This window comes from Cucurbita pepo, chromosome 11 (genome assembly GCF_057944985.1).
Source record: "Cucurbita pepo subsp. pepo isolate OVF chromosome 11, ASM5794498v1, whole genome shotgun sequence".
Taxonomy (NCBI): Eukaryota; Viridiplantae; Streptophyta; class Magnoliopsida; order Cucurbitales; family Cucurbitaceae; genus Cucurbita; species Cucurbita pepo.
In genome coordinates this window covers 1,865,256-1,885,009 of record NC_141808.1, presented here as the reverse complement: position 1 = coordinate 1,885,009, position 19,754 = coordinate 1,865,256, and the positions used below count along the sequence as shown (strand labels likewise).

General features: G+C 33.8%; 3 protein-coding genes and 1 long non-coding RNA gene across 5 annotated transcripts; all 4 read right to left on the bottom strand.

Annotated features, from left to right (window-relative positions):
- Positions 1-1,251: 1,251 nt before the first annotated feature.
- On the bottom strand, positions 1,252-4,341 carry LOC111805621 (uncharacterized). Of its 2 annotated transcripts, XR_002816686.2 has the most exons (9): positions 4,090-4,341; positions 3,953-3,992; positions 3,802-3,872; positions 3,519-3,613; positions 2,879-2,946; positions 2,542-2,652; positions 1,959-2,143; positions 1,851-1,865; positions 1,252-1,735 (listed from the first exon to the last, which is right to left on the bottom strand). XR_002816686.2 is itself a non-coding variant. In XM_023690758.2 (7 exons), the coding sequence occupies exons 1-7, from the start codon at positions 4,298-4,300 to the stop codon at positions 2,014-2,016; spliced, it is 726 nt and encodes a 241-aa protein (XP_023546526.2). In that variant the 5' UTR covers positions 4,301-4,341; the 3' UTR covers positions 1,852-2,013. The 2 variants fall into 2 exon arrangements, 1 of the variants encoding a protein (XP_023546526.2); XM_023690758.2 differs by lacking the exon at positions 1,252-1,735 and having other exon boundaries at positions 1,852-2,143.
- Positions 4,342-5,339: 998 nt separating this feature from the next.
- ACL5 (S-adenosyl-L-methionine-dependent methyltransferases superfamily protein) lies at positions 5,340-8,829 on the bottom strand. Its single transcript, XM_023690756.2, has 10 exons — positions 8,536-8,829; positions 8,374-8,440; positions 8,146-8,240; positions 7,125-7,227; positions 6,936-7,024; positions 6,685-6,841; positions 6,524-6,599; positions 6,369-6,427; positions 6,160-6,296; positions 5,340-5,662 (listed from the first exon to the last, which is right to left on the bottom strand). Exons 1-10 carry the CDS (start codon positions 8,727-8,729, stop codon positions 5,557-5,559), a joined length of 1,083 nt encoding a protein of 360 aa, XP_023546524.2. The 5' UTR covers positions 8,730-8,829; the 3' UTR covers positions 5,340-5,556.
- A 3,917-nt stretch (positions 8,830-12,746) lies between these two features.
- Positions 12,747-16,069, bottom strand: LOC111806004 (uncharacterized). The gene is made up of 3 exons (XR_015422830.1): positions 15,674-16,069; positions 15,375-15,523; positions 12,747-13,071 (listed from the first exon to the last, which is right to left on the bottom strand). It is a non-coding gene; the product is annotated as an uncharacterized LOC111806004 (long non-coding RNA).
- Positions 16,070-16,644: 575 nt separating this feature from the next.
- Positions 16,645-18,641, bottom strand: YLMG2 (YGGT family protein). Its single transcript, XM_023691324.2, has 3 exons — positions 18,273-18,641; positions 17,862-18,061; positions 16,645-17,194 (listed from the first exon to the last, which is right to left on the bottom strand). The coding sequence occupies exons 1-3, from the start codon at positions 18,564-18,566 to the stop codon at positions 16,927-16,929; spliced, it is 762 nt and encodes a 253-aa protein (XP_023547092.2). The 5' UTR covers positions 18,567-18,641; the 3' UTR covers positions 16,645-16,926.
- Positions 18,642-19,754: the final 1,113 nt, after the last annotated feature.

The following is a 19,754-nucleotide window of genomic DNA, read 5'->3' as shown; positions in this document are numbered from 1 at the left end:
TGCCTAAGATTTCAAGAAAGCTTTTGAAACTCAACTAGAAATTACTCACAAAGACAAATGTTAGTCAATGGGTAAGATTTTCAATAAAGAACCAAAAGAACAATAAAAAAAAGAAAAAAAAAAAGAAAGGAACTATTGGAAATGTTTTTTTAATGTTAAAAACATTTTTAAAAAGTGAAAATTTGAAATAAATGAAGGGTGTTGAATTTGGGATAGTGAGAATATTTCGGTTTGTAGGGAAAAGGGAAAGCTGAAAATGAAACTAATAATAATAATAATAATAATATAAAGGACCCTTCATTGGGATCATCAACTATTCTAATTCTACCCTCTTCACCACCATTACCCTGATGACGTGGCACTCTCCCTTCTTAAAAGTCAAAAATACCCTCCACCATCCTTGTTATTTCTTTTCTCCTTTCAAACTTTTTTGCCTTTTTACACTATAATTACCTTTTGTTAACCTTCAAAGTTTTCCTCATCATCTTCTCAATAATAGTTAGTTAGAGGCTCAAAAAAAAAAAAAAAAAAAAAAAAAAAAAAAAAAATATATATATATATATATATATATATATATATATATATATAAAACCATTGATTTCATTTTCAATAAAATATTCAAATAATGTTAAAATATTAATTTATGTATATTTCAACCAAATTTTCAACAAGATGGTAAAAAGAAGGCTTCAATTTAGAAAATATTTGAAGCAATCTTGATAACTTGAAATACTAGAGGACACCTATATATATATATATATATATATATATATATATATATATATATATAATTTTAATTTTAATTTTATATTAAACTTGTTAGATTTGAAAATATAGTGTATAAGTTGAAAGTATTAGTAATTTTTTTTTCCAATTTAATGGGAGAATCTAAATCAAACATATGAATAAGTTATTATAAATACTATAAAGATTGACTGCTTCCTCATCTACTAAACTAAAAATTTCGCAAACTTGATAAACTATTACCTCCATCTTATTCTTCTCTTTTGTTGAAGGTCATCTCGTTTCTCGACCAACATATAATTTGTGAAATTTCTCCGTCCTCGAACCATTGTTTTTGAGTTCTTGACAGTCAGTGTTAGCAAAATATTAAACAAACTTAAGCTCACTAATATAAAAGAGAGATATAGATTAGTAACTCATTTAATCTAATATTAGTGAAAAGAGAGTAAATCTGATAATATTTAGATTCAAGGGCTGTTAGATGATGAAAAAGTAGTGAGAGGTACATATAGTAATGCCCGTATGCTTTAAAGAATAAATAAGGAAAGAGTGTTTTTTCATATAAGGCTTGTTCAAGCCCAACGTTATTAATGGGCCGAAGAAATTAGTAGTCGGCCCAAGGTTGGTTTTATGACTAAAAATGTAATTGTAAACGTTCAATTGAATGCCTCTCTATCACATTTCAGTAGGAGGGTACATGAATGAACTGAGATCACATTCGAATTGAGAGTAATACTGAGGATAGGATGACTAAAAAAAAACTTAAAAGAATTGAAAGTTACTAGCTATATAGGATGAACCAAGGCGAAAGCTGGTGAACATGTGACACTCAAGTAAATGAAGAGTATATGAATGATAATAATCTTGAGAATAGGATGGCTAAGAAAGACTTGAAAAATTGAAAGTTACTACTCAGACCAATAAGGTGTACCCTTCTTTTCGGTGGCTAAATCATAAAAACTCCATGGTAGCCGAATCTAAATTCTGAATCCTAAGCATAGGTCGTTACAAACTTAATTTATTCTAAATCTTCCATACCGATTTCAAACGGAAAAAAAAACTTAGAAGCTTAACAATGAAAAAACAAGAGGAGTGAAGACAATTACCTCATCAAACTGGACCTATATAAATTAAATAATATGTTAAGGGTGTCAAATATGCGTAAATATATTACTGTTATTTAACACATTTAATTTCAATAATGGAATACTCACATTAAAGAAGATTGCTTGAGTTGGGATGAATCCTCAGTTCTACTGGATATCTATATCATAAAATTGATTCCAACTGCTTCAGTTCTGGGTCTGCAATTTCGGTTTCTTCCTCTTCTGGAGAATTATAAGCATCAGCAATAGCCTTCCCTTTAGCCAGGACATCAGGAGGAACAGTTTGAAGGAGCCTGTAATAAAGGAAGACTTTTAGCATCTTTGTTCAGAAACATAAAAAATATTGAATGGTTGTGGGATTAGATATGGTCTCGATTTGACACTGAAACATTCTGATTCCTGAAGGGTGTGCTCTGTAAGTCATAATATGAGCACGGATCTCGATTTAACTACCTAAGAATATGTTCTTAACTAATAGATTATAAGCTTAGTTTTTAAACTTACCCTCTTGGAAACTCAACAAAATCTATGTAAGTTCACGCTTTTATTATCCATTTCTCTGCAAATCCCCACATAGACTACTACAGAAATTCAGGCTTCCAGAAGACAAATCCAAACTTAGAAAGTCTTGAATGAAAAATGAGATGCCAGATCATATATGTTCCTTATTAATGAATCAAAAGTAGGTTACCGGTCTAGAGCAAGGACGGCAGTGTCAATATTGGTCTTCATCGACTCAATTGAGGTTCCCCGATCATTTCTTGTGGCACGTAAAAGGGAAGAATCAAGTTCTTCCAGGGCTCTTCACAAGTTCAAATGTTTACAAAAGTTAGAAATGGATCATTTAATAGACGCAAAAAGTGTAAGATTCGGATGGATTTTCAGGCCATAACATTCAGAATTAAGTAATAACAAGTCCCTCACATCACATAAACTACCACAAGCAGCAGAAGCTATCATTTTAAGGCTGAATTTGACATTATCCTCAAAATCAGATTCCTCTGAACTCAAAAAAGGCTAACAAAAACCTGAGACATTGATCAACATTGTCAAACGCAATGTTTCCATTTCCATCCTCCAAGGCATATTGTGCAACCTATTGTTGAAACAAAAATTTCCACAACTCTTTAAAAATTCACGAACGTAAATAACTGAAGAGAAGTAAATGCAATCGAGAATAAACAGTATTGCTGTAAATAACATCCAATATGAAATATCAGAATAGCAATGAGGACTACATATGCATGTATTCAGTTTAAATGAGGCAAGCTTGCCTAAACGAGCACATGCATTCTATTACCGCGAAATCCAAAAACTTAATGGATAGATCAGAGTATATTCAATCTTATCAATATATTCTCAAACACTTCTCTCCTAGGTGAGCAACGCATGAACAAATATATAAAATAGAGAGGGATTAAAATTGCCGGAGTTTGATCTTAGTAACAACTGTTCTGATATCAAGCTTCTTTTCAAAATATTCTTTAACAAAATTGAGTAAAATGCTTCACAACAGTAGCTAACAGAATTGAGTAATAAATTTGACAACAGCGTACGGAAAGGAAAACGGGAATACTCGAACTCTACGACGTCAAATGGAGTACGGGAATTTGAAAGAGCAGGAAAGATCGAGGAATATGCAATAATTGCAGAAGGCTTTCAACTTACTGCTCGAATATTTACGCGAAGTGATGATGCAATTCCAGAACGCAAGAGAGATCGGCATGTCGCGTATTCTGGTTTACTACTTTCCAAAATTTTTCCTGCGATTGATAAGAAAAAACAGTTAGCATTACATATAATTGCGTAGATATCAACAAACACGTATGCTTTTACATGTGAAATTTTGAACCGCGGATCAAGCCTACACACAAACGATGAAAATTTTGTTTATAAAATGCACACAAAGTCCAAAAAATACAGAGACGTAGAAGATATCTTGCTTAATTACCGACGTCTTTGATTTGTAACTGCGTCAATATGACGGCTGGAACATAAATTTCAAGCGGATCCAGCTTTTTCCTGAATAGAATGCATCAGAATAAGTTCGATGAACCTCAGCAGACAGGGAAATTCTCAAACAAATATCAAACGATCGTTACTTCTTCACGTATTTGTCCAGAAAGCTTCCGGCAGAGGCATCTGCAGAGAAAACATTTTAAACTGTACTCAACGAATTTGTCCATCCAGCAGTACTAACATAAACGACATAGAATTCGATGAACATAACGACGCATACGGTGAGGAATCAGGAACAAATTTGAGAAGACAAGAGAGATGGAGAACAGTCGCCTGCTCTCCCGCCAATTGTTTGAGGACAATGCGCACCTCACTCGCCATTGATTCCTAGTTTTGGCGGCGGTGAATCTCAGCGGCAGAGGCGGAAGGATTGAAGTGAACGATTTGAACTGCTCCGAACTAATTAGCGAAGGAGTGGTTGGTGTCGCCATTGACGATAGGACATTCGGACGATCCTTTCCCCTCAAGGAGATTGCGTCTAATCCATTTTATCCCCTCCAATATCGTCCGCGGGCTTTTTAAAAGCCCAGCAGCGTAGCTGCCCGATAAGCTGTTAACGGCCCAATACCCAAAACAATTTGGAAAATTATTGAATTTTGCATTTTTATTTTTTTTGGCGGACAATACAATAACAAACTGACCACACAATAACCGCCATATTTACAATGCCTTTATCAACCCAACCCAAATTTGCTCGAGTACACTGCTCGCAGATATTTTCGTTTTGGTCCTTTACCTGTCGTCGTTAACCTTGCATTTTTAAAATGTCTTTTAGGAAAAGATTTTCACAGAACCGAACCCTATCTGGCTTGGGCGACTATAAATGGTATTAGAGTCAGACACCGAGCTCTGTGTCAGCGAAGACGTTGGGCGCAGAAAGAGGTAGATTATGAGATCCTACATCAGTTGGGGGAGGAGAACGAAACATTCCTTATAATGGGTGTGGAAACCTCTTCTTAACAGACGCGTTATAAAACCGTGAGGCTAACGACAATACATAACGGGTAAAAGTGAACAGTATCGACTAGTGGTGGCCTTCTGGCTGTTATAAATGGTATCAGAGTTAGACACCAAGTAGTGTATCAGCAAGGACAGTAACCTCAAGAGGGAGTGGATTGTGAGATCCCACATTAGTTGGAGAGGGGAATGAAGCATTCCTTAAGAGTGAAAACTTCTCCCTAATAGACGCGTTTTAAAACTGTGAGGCTGACACTGATATGTAACGGGTCAAAGCAAACAATATCTACTGGCGGTGAGCTTGAGTTGTTACACTCATCATCAATTCATTTAGAAGATGGATCGCCTCAACTTAATTAGATTTGATAATGGCGAGACATGATTCACTGGAGAGGCAACGCTATAAACACTTTCGCTACTACAGAGTGCCAAGACAATCACGACATGAGTATAATTGAAATCTTAATATCTCTCAATTATAGAATTGGTATTAAAAAACGAGTAATGATGAACTTTGATAGTAAAAGTAATATCCATTACGAAAGATTTTAGCTTACTAAACACATTTATCCATTACATATCCAATATCCAGTAGTGTTTACCTTTGCATATACAAAATAAAACTATTCTCCAACACTTTATTTAAGTTAAAAGAGTACAAATGCTGATTGGGCTTCTTAATGATGTCTATAATTAAAGTGTTATAGTTTAAGCTCTTTAATTATTATATTTATACACCACGACAACTCCCGCCATTCTGTTGCTTGAATCCAACTCCTTGACCATGTATGAATTTTGCGGTCGTTTCAGTGTAGATATGAGTTTCGTTCAACAACCTGATCGAAGTTATAAACATTAAATCACTCATCAACTCAAAATCATTAGAATCTTGAATAGAAACTGAGATTGTAACAGCTCAAGTCCACCGTTAGTAGATATTATCCGCTTTGACCCATTACGTATCATCATCAGTCTCACGATTTTAAAACACATCTTGTAGGGAGGGATTTCCACACCCTTATAAACAATGTTTCGTTCCCCTCTCCAACCGACGTGGGATCTTACATCAGTGAGAGAGAGGAACAAAACATTTTTTATAACGGTTTGAAAACCTCTACGTAGCATACCCATTTTAAAAACATTGAGGAAAAATTCAAATAAAACAATATTTAATAGTTGGTGGACTTGAGCGGTTACATAAATCTTGAACAACAATGGTAGACATCTAATTTCATATCCCATTTAATGACAGATTTATATTTCAAAAGTAATTTTGAAACATCTATGAACGACCGGGTCGAGAATAATATTGGATAAAGTTGGATGAACTTACGCTAAAGAAACCATCTTGTTGATAATGGTGGAGGACACAATGGAAGGACCAGTTAAATAGAGTAACTCCCCATCGATTCTATCTTCAATTCTCTTATCCAATTCCTCAGATTTTATACAGAAAGGATGATCTGATGCCTGTTTTTTAACAACATAAAGTCAAATTCATTCACAACAGACATGACTTCGCTAAATTTAAATATCTCATACCATAACCCATCCCCATGTGTCTGCAAAAGATGGTATGTAAGCCGTGTAAGCAATCACATCTGCAGCAAGAAACAGAGGAGTTCAACTAATCTTACTTGGGGTTTCAACAAAATGGTTAAAAATTCATAATTACTGAGAGAGGGAGAGATAGTTACAGTTGAATGTCTGTTTGATTGTGTTATATATGGAGGTAAAAACCTCTTTGTGGGTGAAAATTCCGGCAGGTCCTGCCTGCAAACCTTAAGAGTTATCGAAAAACTATATTGTAAAAAAATTAAATGAATAATGCAGTTTATATATAATAAGGTTGAGAAACCTGAGTTACGAAGATGCCATTGTCGTGGAGCTTCGGCTTGACGATCTCCTGGTAGAAGGATTTGGTGTAGAGCTTGTAGCAAGGCCCATCTTTAACAGGGTCTGCTAGGTCTCCTATAATTATATCATATTTCTCCTTTCTCTTTTCCAATTCCGCCCTTTTCAAAGTCTTTTTCTTTTAGTTTATGTTTTCAAATTATAATGAAAATTTAAAAGAAATTTTATGTATAAATAAATGATTAATTAACTTACTTGGCGTCGTTTATTACGAGATGAAGTTTTTTGTGACAAAATGTCTCATGGTTCACCGTCAAATATTTACGGCAGAAATCCACTACATCCTGCAAACAACACATAGGTTTTGTCGAATGAAAATTAAATAAATTTAGTAATAATTCTTTTTTTGTTCAACGAACATTGAAGAGGTTCGAGTAATATTACCTGATCGATATCGCACATGATAACTTTTTCTATTGATTTGTGTTTGAGGACTTCTCTAGCTGCTGATCCTTCCCCACCTCCCATTATGAATACAGTTTTCGGGCTGTAAATAATTGTATTATAATAATATTAAGTTAATTCCAAAGCTATAAACTTCAAATTATTATACAATTATTAAAATTTTGTTTTCTTAAGAGAAGGTACAGGTATAAATTTTTATTTTCTATTGGTTATTCACTCTTTTCCTAAATTAATCTAAAAACATGAGCCAAATGGTCAAATCATCCTGAAATTTTTAAAGAACTATTCATAAAATAAAAAGTTATTGGACTTTTTTTAGTTGGCGAGGAGGAGATTCGATCCTCTATTCATCATATTATTGTATGTTTCATTTAATAATAAGGAAAAGTAAAAACATTTGGGTTAAATTAATAAAAATACTAAAAATATTTGGTTAAATTAATAAAAATACTCCAACTAAAATTAAAACATGCTTTAAAAAAAAACATACTTTAAAAAATACATTTAAACTTTTAAAAGTGTTTAAAAAATATTTTTAATTTAAAAAAAAAAAACTCAAAATACCTTTTAATTTTTTTTAAAAAAAATTAAAAATATTATTATTATTAAGATATAAACAGAATGATTATTACTGCATTTAAAAAATAACACTACAGTTATTTTTTGTTTTACCATGAGTACGAGGAAAACAATGAGTTGTAAATTAATAGTTTTCGTTGTTAAATTTTTTTTATAAAAATTAAGAGTGTCAATGCTATTTTTAAAAATTCATGAATATTTTTTTAATATATTATTAAAGATAAAAGATATTTTTAAACTGTATAAATTTTTTTAATGTATTTTTGAAATAATTTAAAAGTGGAAAGGTATTTGATATAAAATAATCATAGTTTTAAATTTTTTTAAAGTGTTAAAAAGAAAAAAAGTTTACTAATATTTTTATTAATTTAACCAATAATTTGGAGATGTGAACAAATCATGGTGCAAAAGGAAAACGCACTTGGAATGGCATAATAGTGCGGGATGAATCAAGCATTCATGATAGACGAATTCATCGGCTTCAGCGCTCTGCATCTTCCCGTCGATCATCAATGCCTACACTCACAAATCTTAATCAGATCATCTCATACAGTTAATCGAGAAAAGAATAAACGAATCCGATTGAAAATTTTCAAGAATCGCAGAAAATCGCCGAACAGAAACGGAAATCAAAACTTGATAAACGCACTTTTCCGAAACACTTGGTATCTAATAGCGCAATATCCTGAAACTCGCTGGTTCCTTTCTGCAGAACGCTGAAGAGAAGAAACGGATTTACAAATGAATCGGCGATGGAATTAGAACGGAGAAATACGAAGAGATTAGGAAGTTAATTAGCGAAATCAAATACCTATTCAGAGCAAAAGACCATTTGAGATTTTCGTCGATGATTTCCTCGAACCAATAGCAATCGTTGCCATTAACAGTATTGATTACCGATTCATGAGAAGAATCTCCGTTGATGTAATTGCTTTTCTCTTCGAAGTTTCGATCTACTGATTTGGAGAAGCCATTGGTGTGGGAACTCAGAACTGCTGGACCCATCGCCTTACGGAGCAAGAAAGGGGGAAAATGGGAATATAATGAGAGAGTCTATGAAACAGGGAGGCGGAAGTTTTGGGCGGGATCTTTTGAGATGCTTGTGAGAATCCTTTTATAGTAGGAGCAATTTTTTTTTTTTTTTTTTTTTAATTACTCGAATTTAATGGCTTTTATTTGATTAATTATTTATTTTTAATTGCCATATTATTCCATCCATTTTTATATTTCCACCTCGGAAATTTAATCACTCGGGTTTTATCTTAAACCTCTTATCAATACCTCGTTCATTTAAAACCTAATATAACGTCTCGTCAATTAATCATAAAGTTAAGAACACGTGTCTCGAGAACACGTTCACGACCATTTGCTCGTATTCTCGTACTTCAGGTTTAACTAACTCGATTTTTATATTAACGTTTTTTTTAATTTCACCTCCCTATTTAATTTTTTAATAAGTGAACGTTATCGAATATCCGACCTCCGAAAAGGTTGAGGAATATGTCGTGTTGGTTCCACTGCTACAGATTGTGGGATGTTAGGATTGGATTGAGAAAGGCTCTTGCAAGCGTGGGGTGACTCCACTACCAAAATTTTGTTGGATACTCCACTTTTAACTACCTATTATTATAATAATTATTATTATTTAAAAATCGAACCGAAAGATATTTTTGTAAGATATTAGGTTACGGGTAAGTGAGTATAGATTCAACCCGAGCTAACACCTTTGCTTGTTAGCTCGGGAATTAGGAACAGTGTTAAAAGGGTTAAACGAGAAGACGTTAAAAATTTGTAGCGTCTCAACCCTACTGTGTAAGCGCTTAACATCGTGACGGTACGTGGATTTCTTATAAAAGTATAGCTTTTTCCACGATTTCGTATTATAAGAGCATGCTAGAACGTGCATGCAGTTAGTATTGTTGGTAGCGGAAGAATTATTTAAATTTTTAGTATTAATGATTTTTTTTTTTTAAATGGAAGGATTTTAAGGATATTATTGAATTTTTTAAAATATTTGTTTTGGAGATGGGCGGCTTCGTTTCAATCGTTTTCAAGAATTTTTTAGCATTGAAATAGACGGGATAGGATATTAAGTCAATACATCATTGTGGGCTCCAACGCACAAAGTCAAAACATTTTTAAAACGTCAATCATTTTTAAGGGATTAATTGTGTTCTTATTCATTTATAGTATTGTCGGTAACACGTTGGTAATGATGCACCTGATGTTGAGAATTATTATGAAGATTTGGTTCATGTATCTTTCGAATACATTAATATTTTTCGTACATTCTCGTATATTTGATTCAAGCGAAAGTAGAGATGTCTACGAACCGGGAACAGGGAAGCCTTTTCAGTCTCGGCCTCCAATTTCAGTCCTCATTCCCAATAAGTACAGATATCGAGGTGAAAATTCAATAGGGGCAGGACTGAGATTTGGCAAAGTTGGGGACGGGATGGAAATATAATCTCCGTTCCCGACGCTATTTAGTTCTTTTCATTAGCTACCATGTTTCTCGTTTAAGAAGGGACTATCCTTCGTGTTTGGGGCGGGTGACCCCACAGATTATCGAGAGACATGTTTTAACTAGTTGCCTTATGCTCGGGTGGAGTAATATGAAAAGGAAAAGGAAAAGTTGAGAACGTAAGTGCACACAAGAAAAGTGAGAAACTTTGAGGGTGTAAATCATTAGGCAAAGCGACAGGGAGGGATGAGGCGTGCTTGGTGCTGTCCACTACAATTCTAAGTATGTGAGATTTCCTTTTACTTCCATTATATCCACAATTCACTTAAAGGACGCCTAAGTGGCCCAAACCCTACCAAAAAAAATATGTCTCGAAAAGCGAGGTCCCTCGTTCGTGCTTTTCCGCTATGTTGTCGTCTTGTTCGTCTGATCCGTATTAGAGCCGTGAACATAGTCCTAATCTATTTGATATCTAGTAGGCTCGTAAATTTTAAAAAATTGAAATTTTAAGAAGGGATTACCTATTGATATAAAGTTGAAAGTTTTCAGCGATTTGTTAGACGTTTTTTTGACGATTAGAGGTTAAATAGTCATTGACGTTCAGTTACGAGCCATTGGGTCTTTTTTTTTTTTTCTTTCTCGTGACTTGTTTAGTTTATATTTTCTTACAGTGTCTCGATCTCGAGTTTTGAGATTATTTGACCTTATTGTAACTTTACTAACATTCTCGAAAGAAGATTGAAAGTAAAAGTATGGTTAAAGTAGACAATATCGTATCATTTTTAAAAGAGGGATTCAATTTTTTCGAGATTAAAATTTAAAGATATGGACGAACGCACTTGGAATGGTTTGGTTCTTAGTGCTTCACTTCTCCAATTCCAAGTGCAAGTGGGTTGCTTTTTTCATGAAGAATATGGATTAAATCAAAAGAAAATTTGTATTGGAAATCATAATACACTTTTATATACACGTGGGAGATTCAAATGTGTTAAGTCAATTGAGTTATACTTAAGTTGATATAGTACACTTTTGAGAATTTATTTTAAATGAATTGTTGTTGACTCAGTTCACTTCTCTCGTTCTTCACTAATTCCCATGGAAATGAATGAGCCTCAAACGATTGATTTCTGTACTTTATCGGAAAAAAAATCCATCGTATTTCCTAGTCATTTGGTTACCTAATCATGGGGAATAGTCGGGAGTATTCCAGTGAGTCCTCTTTTTGACTTTTTTTTTTTTTTTTTTTTTTTTATCTTTCTCTTTTTCGATGTAATTGTATGATGTTTTTTTTTATAATAAATATTTATGTTATTAAGAGAATCAAATGTTCGTATTTTTTTTTTTTTTTAGCAAAAAAAGAAAAAAAAGATATGATACACGAAATGTTCAAAAAAGATATGATACACGAAATGAACATTTGTGCCATTAAGAGAATCAAATATTTGTGTCTGTTTTTTCTTTTCCAAATTTTAGCCCAAGAAAAAAGATGTGATGTATTAACACGATAAATAAGCATTTATGCTATTAAGAGAATCATATGTTCGCATCTACTTTTTCTTTTTAAAATTTTAACTAATTAAAAGAAAAAAAGACATTATATCTTAACACGAGAAATGAACATTTGTGCTATTAAGAGAATCAATGTTCGTGTCTACCTTTATGTCTTTAAATTTTAGCTTAAAAAAAAAGTGATATGCACGAGGAATAAACATTTATACTATTAAGAGAATCAAACATTTGGAAAAAATATGTAATGTATTAATACAATTAAATGGTTCGTGTCTAGCCAAAAAAAGGAAAATATATGTTCGTGCCTACTTTTTATTCTTTTAATTGTAGCCAAAAAAAGAAAAATAAACATTTATACTATTAACGAATAAAATGTTCTATCCAAAAAATATGTGATTCGCTATATGAATAAACATTTATACTATTAACGAATAAAATGTTCTATCTAAAAAATATGTGATTCACGATAAGAACAAACATTTATACTATTAACGAATAAATAAAATGTTCCATCTCCTTTTTTTTCTTTTTTAAATTTTAGCAAAAGAAAAGAAAAACGACTTGGAGGAAATTAATTTTGTAATTTTGTAGATTTTATAAATTTTAGCAAAAGAAAATATACATTTATATGTATGGGTTAGTTTCACATTTTAGAAATACACCTTTAAATTTGCTAACATAAACTATTTATTACAAATATCTGTTTAAATACTAAACAACTAATTAGTTTAATGAAAATTGTGCAACATAGAACAAATCATATAAAGAAAGAATATAAAGAAAGAATATGATACTTACTCCAATGGTCTTAAAAAGTGTGATAATAGTTCAATAAATTCCATTAGACAACCATTAAATCAATAGAAGTCTATTGCCGATAAAGTCAAAGTCTGATATGAATTATTATGTTCCGATAGATCCAAATAAGTGTCTGAATCACCTAATAGATAAAGTACAATAACCTTGTTTTAACCTAACGAAAGGTCCAAGCTCAACACAATAAAGTTCCCAATAAGTGTAGACGTTACTTTGTGATAATCTTGAGGGAAGCAAAGCTAAACATTTAGATATCATATTCGATCATAAAGACTAATTTGAACTACTACAAAAAAAAAAAAAAACAAAAAAAAAAAAAAAAAAAAAAACAAATTCAGCAATATACATATTTGTTTTTATGACTCGAATTCTCAACGGCTATCTCTTTTGTGTAGTAAACCCAAACATTTTAACTCAAACTCATCTACTAACGTACAAACTTGTTAAAATATTCAAGTCCTAAGTTTCTCGTGGTTTATTCATAATATTGAAGAAGAGAGAAAAAAAAAAAACCTCTTATATCACACGTGGTTGTTTCTTGACGAGGGAAACCGACCCCTACACGAAACCAATATGTTAGCATCAGAAGTAATATAAAATGAGTAAATGGAGAGGATAATGAGTGAAGAAAAGCAAATAAAGGTATGTAACAACACGCAACCCACTTTGTAATACAACATATATAAATAAATGCATTGCACAAACAAGATACCACCAACCCAATAATAATGTTAGACAAAAACAACAACAGAGAGGGAGTTTCTTTCAGAATTTGGGACACCCCTTATCTATTACTCAGCCTTCCACTACTACTACTTTCAGTAGTGCGAGGCCAACGTTTTCAACAGCCAAACTAAATGTCAAATGCCACAGAAGGTATTCAGATCAGAATTCTAATCTTTACTAACAAAACTGCATATTCCCTAGTAAACTGCATATTCCCTTGACGAAGAACCAAGGTGTGGAGTGAAAGGTCCATTGAAAATTTACAAACGGTCATTAACATTCACACTATTTGGATTCATGTTCATGGGAAAAGCACTGATTCGACGTCCCATTTCGACTTGTGCATATTCCCTTGATGAAGAACCAATTTCGACTTGTGCATATTCCCTTGATGAAGAACCAAGGTGTAGAGTGAAAGGTCCATTGAACATTTACAAATGGTCATTGAACATTCACACTATTTGGATTCGTGTTCATGGAAAAGCACTAATTCGACATCCCATTTCGACTTGTGCATATTCCCTTGATGAAGAACTAAGGTGTGGAGTGAAAGATCCATTGAACATTTACAAATGGTCATTCAACATTCACACTATTTGGATTCATGTTCATGGGAAAAGCACTAATTCAACATCCCATTTCGACTTGTGCACCTCTTCCTCTAAAAAGGCTAAATTCATAAAAATACTATCAAACTTAATAATTTATCTCAAAAATACCCCAAACTTTCGAGAAAAAGTCTTAATAATACCTTTGAACTTTCAAAAAAAGTTCAAAGTTAACCTTACCGATAGTTTTAGAGGAAAACCGTTAATACTTTGTTTCAAAAATACCCTTGAACTTTCAAAAGGGTTTCAAAATACTTTTAAGTTTTAAAAAGTTTCATTATACTCTTACACTTTTTAAAAAAGTTAAAATATACTTCTATCGTTAGTATTTTAGTATGTTTTAAACATAGTACTAACGACAAGTATATTGTTGAACTTTTTTTTAAAAAAAGTAGGTATTAATGAATGTTTAAAACACCATTAAAAGTTCATGAGTATTTTTGAAACAAAATACCAACCGTTTCCATCCAAGAGTAAAGATATTTAAGTGCATTATTGAAACTTTTAAAAGATTAGGAGTATTTTTAAGACAAATTACTATCTAAAAAAAAAAAAAAGCCAATTATCCTCCAAGGGCACCGCTATGTATCTCATTGGCCTAATACACAGTGGTTCTCAAACTCATTTATAACTCAAACCAAAGCCTATTTCTCCCATAAAAAGAAGAAGGATTCTACTCATTAACCAGATGACAAGATTCTGGGAATACAAACCATTTTACATAAAACAATAGACCGCAAAGGATCTATGGCCCAAAGCCAACAAAAAAATGTTAAAATTAAGAGAAATATAAGAGAAATATATATATGAAAGAAAACAAAGCCCACAAAAGGAAGCAATCTTAAAGACAGGGACTCCAATTAAGAACAAATAATTATGAAAGAAAATTGTGATCAATAAGTATAAAACAAGAATGGGCATATTTACTAATTACGAATAGTATAGTGATTCATATAGTAGTAGAACAACAGCCTCAGCACTAATGTTGGAGAATATTCCAAACTCGAAGCACCTTAAAAGAAGCACAAGAAGCCTGACAAACTCCAAATGACATTCATGTGAGCATTACTAATACATAACTCCCCGAGGCCCACCAAGCAAGGCGAAGGGGAGACATATATGCTCATGTGTGAAGTCAGTTATAGAATTGTAGCATTACTTGGAATGCAACTTGAATTTACGAATTAAGGATAAAATTCACTGTCAATGTCAAAGATCATAAATCATGGTTAACTAATAAAAAAAGAACAGAAAATCACCGTCAGCCACACGCTTTTAGATTTTAAAAGGGTTAGGGAGAGGTTTCCACACCCTAGAATGCTTCGTTCCCCTCTCAAAATGAAGTGAGATCTCATGATCTACTCCTTTGTAGACCAACGTCCTCACTGGCACACCACCCGGTGCCTATATTTCATACCATTTGTAACAGCTCAAGCACGCTGGTAGATATTGTCCGCTATGACCCATTACTTATTGTCGTCAGTCTCATGATTTTTAAACGTGTCTATTAGGAAAATGTTTTCATACCTTTACAATGAATGAATACCTATGTGGATCTTACAGACCGGAGAGAACTTGCAGAGTGACCCTTGACCTTCTACTTTCTAGACCTTAAGGGGACTTTCCCTAACGGTTTATCAGATAGGTCAGCTCCACGTCCTTTACTCCTTTCAGCCCTGAAAAACAATGGGTGAAACACAAAATCCTACTTAAATCACAATCTCAGAGGTCTTAAATCATATAGCACTTTTGCAAATGAAACGACATCAGTAAAGTATAGATGCTCTGTTAACTAACTTTGAAAGTCCAGAATCCAAAAGAATTACCATTTGAACTCACTTTAAGACAGCTAAGTCCGACGGAGCGCGAAGATTCAACCGCAGCAACACAAATATACCGATCCCGTGACCAGCTCGTTCGACGGCGATCGAAACCTCCACCGCCGCTGCCGATGGAATCCCATCGGCTACCGAAAGCGATCTAGCACTCGCGAGGATCGCGCAATGTTTGATTATTGTAGAAACATTCGAATGTAGAACCCCGATGTCGAAATTACGCAAAAATGTGCAGATATAAATCTGCGGCTACAAGAGAAACAACTAGAACAGCAAAGAAGTAGAAAACAATGGAATCGGCGGCTACAAGATTGCTGCGGATTAAATACGTAAAACCCTAGAATATGATCGTGACCAAATTAATAAAAGATCTATAACCGTGGGTTAACGAATGTAATTCTTTGATCCTACTTTTATCCTCAACTTGCATTTTCCTTATTTATTTATTTATTTCAAACTTTAAAGAGTAATTAATATATTTTTTATTCAATCAATTTTTAAAATTTAAAATTAATAATTAAAATTGTAATTTAATCACTGCATTAATCACCCTCCAAAGGTGGATGGTTTGAACAACACTCCTTGGACTAAAAAAAGGGACAAAAATATGTATTTTGTCATTTAAAGTTTTAAACTTTTATAACATAGGGTTAGAATTGCCTTTAAAAATCTCGTGTATAATATATTTTTTAAATACACGAATTAAAGCAATATTAGAAAACGTTAAAATCAAATAATATTATTTAAATGATCTTAAGCTTGAACGTGTATTACAATTAAGAAACATCGCTAAAGAACAAAAAAAAAAAAAAAAAACCATTAACTTGCTAGATTAACAACTTATGAAACATATATTTGGTGAAAAGTTGACGATTAAATTTAAGGATATTTAATCTTTCATTTTGTTCATTTTTTTTTTTTTAGCGGAAATTGAAATGGATTAAATAGAACAAAATCAGGGGAGACAAATAGTCTGAAAATTATACAAAATATAAAATTTACATGCAATTTTAAAAATATATATATTTCTTATCTGCACATCACATGCCTTGAACATTGGAGATGGAAGAAGTGAACTCACCAAATGACTCAACTAAAAGATTTACAGTACAAAATCAAGAGAAGTGGCACAAAATAGTAATCCCATCAACCGCACTTTACAATAGAGAGTTTTATAAGGATGAAAGTGTCACAGTTTCAAATGAATTGAGCTGAATCAACTGATACAAACCTGAATTCGAGGGCTATCGAGCGCTATCAGCCTTATTTTCCACACTTCCCTGAAGCCTTCTGATCCATTTCTTTTGGGATGTTGTAAGATCAAATGAGCCTTTTGAAGGAGTAGCATTTGGGAGAGACGAATTTGGGACAGGAAGTTCGGCAGGAAGAGCAGCGGCGGTGCTGGTAAAGGCGTTTAAGACCAGGAATGCCAATATTGGAGACAAATCAAGTGTCCCCCCAAGAGGTGGGATAATCCCACGAAATATGTTCAAATATGGGTCACATAGCGTGCTGAAAGAGAATCAAACCTTGACAATTAGCACCAAATTTTACATTACAACTGTTTTTATGAACACAAACTAAAAAGGGGCAGTCGTGGAGCAATACCCATGAACACAAAGATTGTTGTCAGTGTCGGATCAATGAGGTTGAGGTTATTTGAAATGACTTTCTAACTGTTCACTTAAAAATTCGTTCTAAACCAGCACTAAATACTTAAAATTTCGACAAAAGATGCTTTCCAAACCTTAGAAAAAGTGGTTCTAAAGTTCTTAACAACTAATTATTGTTCTTCTACTATATAAGAAAGAATTTTTCTTCAGCTTTTTTATCCATAATATTTGATTGACAGGAGAGTTTTTAAGATATGTTTCTTAAGCATAAGATGACATATGATTGAATCCGTAGTTTTGTATATGTGCTGAATCAGTAGTTTTGTATATGTGCTGAATCAGTAGTTTTATATATGTGCTGAATCAGTAGTTTTGTATATGTGAATTTGAATATGAGTTGGATCAGTAGAACTAACAATTTAAACAACATACAGTTTCCACTTTCAACTTTCAACTTCTATGTTCAGTTCAGAAATTTCATTCCAGGCTCACAGTCAATCATTGTGAAAGCGTCTTTCTTCTTTCTTCTTTTTTTAATAGGAATGTCAAAAACAAGGAAGAGTTACCTTAGTGGACTAACAATGGCGGGAGGTGTGTTCGGAAACCAAGTCAAAACTAGCCTGACGACCAACAGTGTGTTGTAGATGCTCAAGAAATTCTGAATACCATTCGTGACCAAAAGTCCTGCCACCGAATCCCCAGGCAAAACTGCCGCAAAGTTGTGACTGGAGAGAGCTCGGAAATTCCTGGAGTTCATACCATGGATCTGAAATAGAATTCAACAGAAGTACCGCAGAAATTAGAAAAATCGAAACCCCCGGGAAAAAATTAACCGTAAGCAGCAGGTCATATTCTAGCTGAAAATCAAACTGTACAAACGGATGGAAGTGCAAGAGAAGGTAGCATTACAAACACGAATCCAAATTTCGCGAGACCGTCAAAATACAGTTGGTAGCATGAAATTTGCAGTTATTTACCTGGTGATGAAAACTCTGTAACTCAGAAGACAACGACATCAATTTGTTCAGAAACGGATTCTCAGAAGCCAAAGAGTGAAAAAATACGATGCACTTTTCAGCAGTTGACGCGAAAGATTCATGGAGATCGCGAAGAAATTTACATGGTGGAACAAAATCGACGTGCCTTCTCCTGGACGCTCCAAAAGGTGTTTGAGAAAATGCCGGTGAGAACGACGATATGCAATTTGGAACGAAGCTAAAAGCCGTGGAACTTCGTCTAGGGTTTAGAACCGACGACTCGTCTGGAGTCATCTTGCTTTGCTCGTCTCTGAGAGAGCTAGCCGAGGAAGAAGAGGATAAAGGGATTGAAGAGAGATGCAGAAGCGAACACCAGAGCTCTCTCCTTCTCTCTCTATCTCTCACAAGTTGGGCCGTGCTTTCGAAGCTACGGCCCATTCTTATCCATGGACCCGGCCCAGAGAATGATGGCCCAACATATGAGCCCAGTATAAGTTCATTTACTCGCCCCGGTCCAAGTTAGGCATGGCTTATGTCGGAAAAAGATAAAATTATACACTAAGGCTAACTTACTCCACATCCACATCACATCAGTTACAAGGGAACGAATGACAGCTAGGACGCTGTACCCCAAAAGAGATGGATTGTGAGATCTTATATCAGTTGAAGAGGAGAGCGAAACATTTTTTTACAAGGGTGTGGAAACCTCCCATAGCATACATGTTTTTAAAACCTTGAGGAAAAATCCGAAAGAGAAAGCTTAAGGAGGACAATATCTGACAGCGGTGAACTTGAGCTGTCACATGCCCATTAATTTGAATGCTGAGTTTATGTAGCAAACGACGATCGAGACTCTAAGAGAATGTTGTTGACCCCCGGTTTTAGAATAAGAACCCTTTGGTTTACCTGAAGAGTTATGAAGTTTGCGAATGAAAAAACTGTGTTCGTGTTGCAGAGTTGTACGTCATCACCACTTTTATACCTCGTTTTCATCAGTAGTAGCTATCAACGGCAAGGAATTGCCATTGTTAAAAATTACTATGTTATGTTTGCAACTTGTGATCTTGTCATCGTCACAATTCAAGACGTCACGTTCATAACTCAAAAGATATTAATTATATTATAGCGAAGACGTTTTGGCTTTGGGCCTAAAACCGAAAGGCTAAACACTAAACCCTAAATTTGTATACCCACAATAATTGGGCGAGACATGGTTGAGAATGAGACAGATTCTTTAACGGGTGGTAGGTTGAAAAAGTACAAATAGAATTATTTCAGAAATTCAAAAATTCAAAAATTCAAAAATTCAAAATCTACTTTACATAAAAATCAGTTTGGCGGGGAAGACGCTCCCTGGTGGCGCGTGGTGGCGGATTCAACTGAGTCGTTTTGAAGTAATTAAAGAAAGTAAATCTTTTCAACGTAAAAATAGTGGGAGAAATGGAGGATAAAGCGAGCCGTTAAGTGAAACGGCGGTTAAAA

Excerpts from the sequence above, each read along its gene's own strand:
- LOC111805621 (XM_023690758.2), bottom strand. The coding sequence starts at position 4,300 with ATGGCGACACCAACCACTCCTTCGCTAATTAGTTCGGAGCAGTTCAAA. Across the intron at positions 3,873-3,952 it reads CTGGACAAATACGTGAAGAA|GAAAAAGCTGGATCCGCTTG; the intron begins GTAACGATCGTT and ends CATTCTATTCAG. Across the intron at positions 2,653-2,878 it reads AATGTTGATCAATGTCTCAG|AGCCCTGGAAGAACTTGATT; the intron begins GTTTTTGTTAGC and ends GAACTTGTGAAG.
- ACL5 (XM_023690756.2), bottom strand. The coding sequence starts at position 8,729 with ATGGGTCCAGCAGTTCTGAGTTCCCACACCAATGGCTTCTCCAAATCA. Across the intron at positions 8,441-8,535 it reads TGGTCTTTTGCTCTGAATAG|CGTTCTGCAGAAAGGAACCA; the intron begins GTATTTGATTTC and ends TCTTCTCTTCAG. Across the intron at positions 6,600-6,684 it reads ATGGCATCTTCGTAACTCAG|GCAGGACCTGCCGGAATTTT; the intron begins GTTTCTCAACCT and ends TAAGGTTTGCAG.
- YLMG2 (XM_023691324.2), bottom strand. The coding sequence starts at position 18,566 with ATGACTCCAGACGAGTCGTCGGTTCTAAACCCTAGACGAAGTTCCACG. Across the intron at positions 18,062-18,272 it reads TACAGAGTTTTCATCACCAG|ATCCATGGTATGAACTCCAG; the intron begins GTAAATAACTGC and ends ATTCTATTTCAG. Across the intron at positions 17,195-17,861 it reads GCCATTGTTAGTCCACTAAG|CACGCTATGTGACCCATATT; the intron begins GTAACTCTTCCT and ends ATTCTCTTTCAG.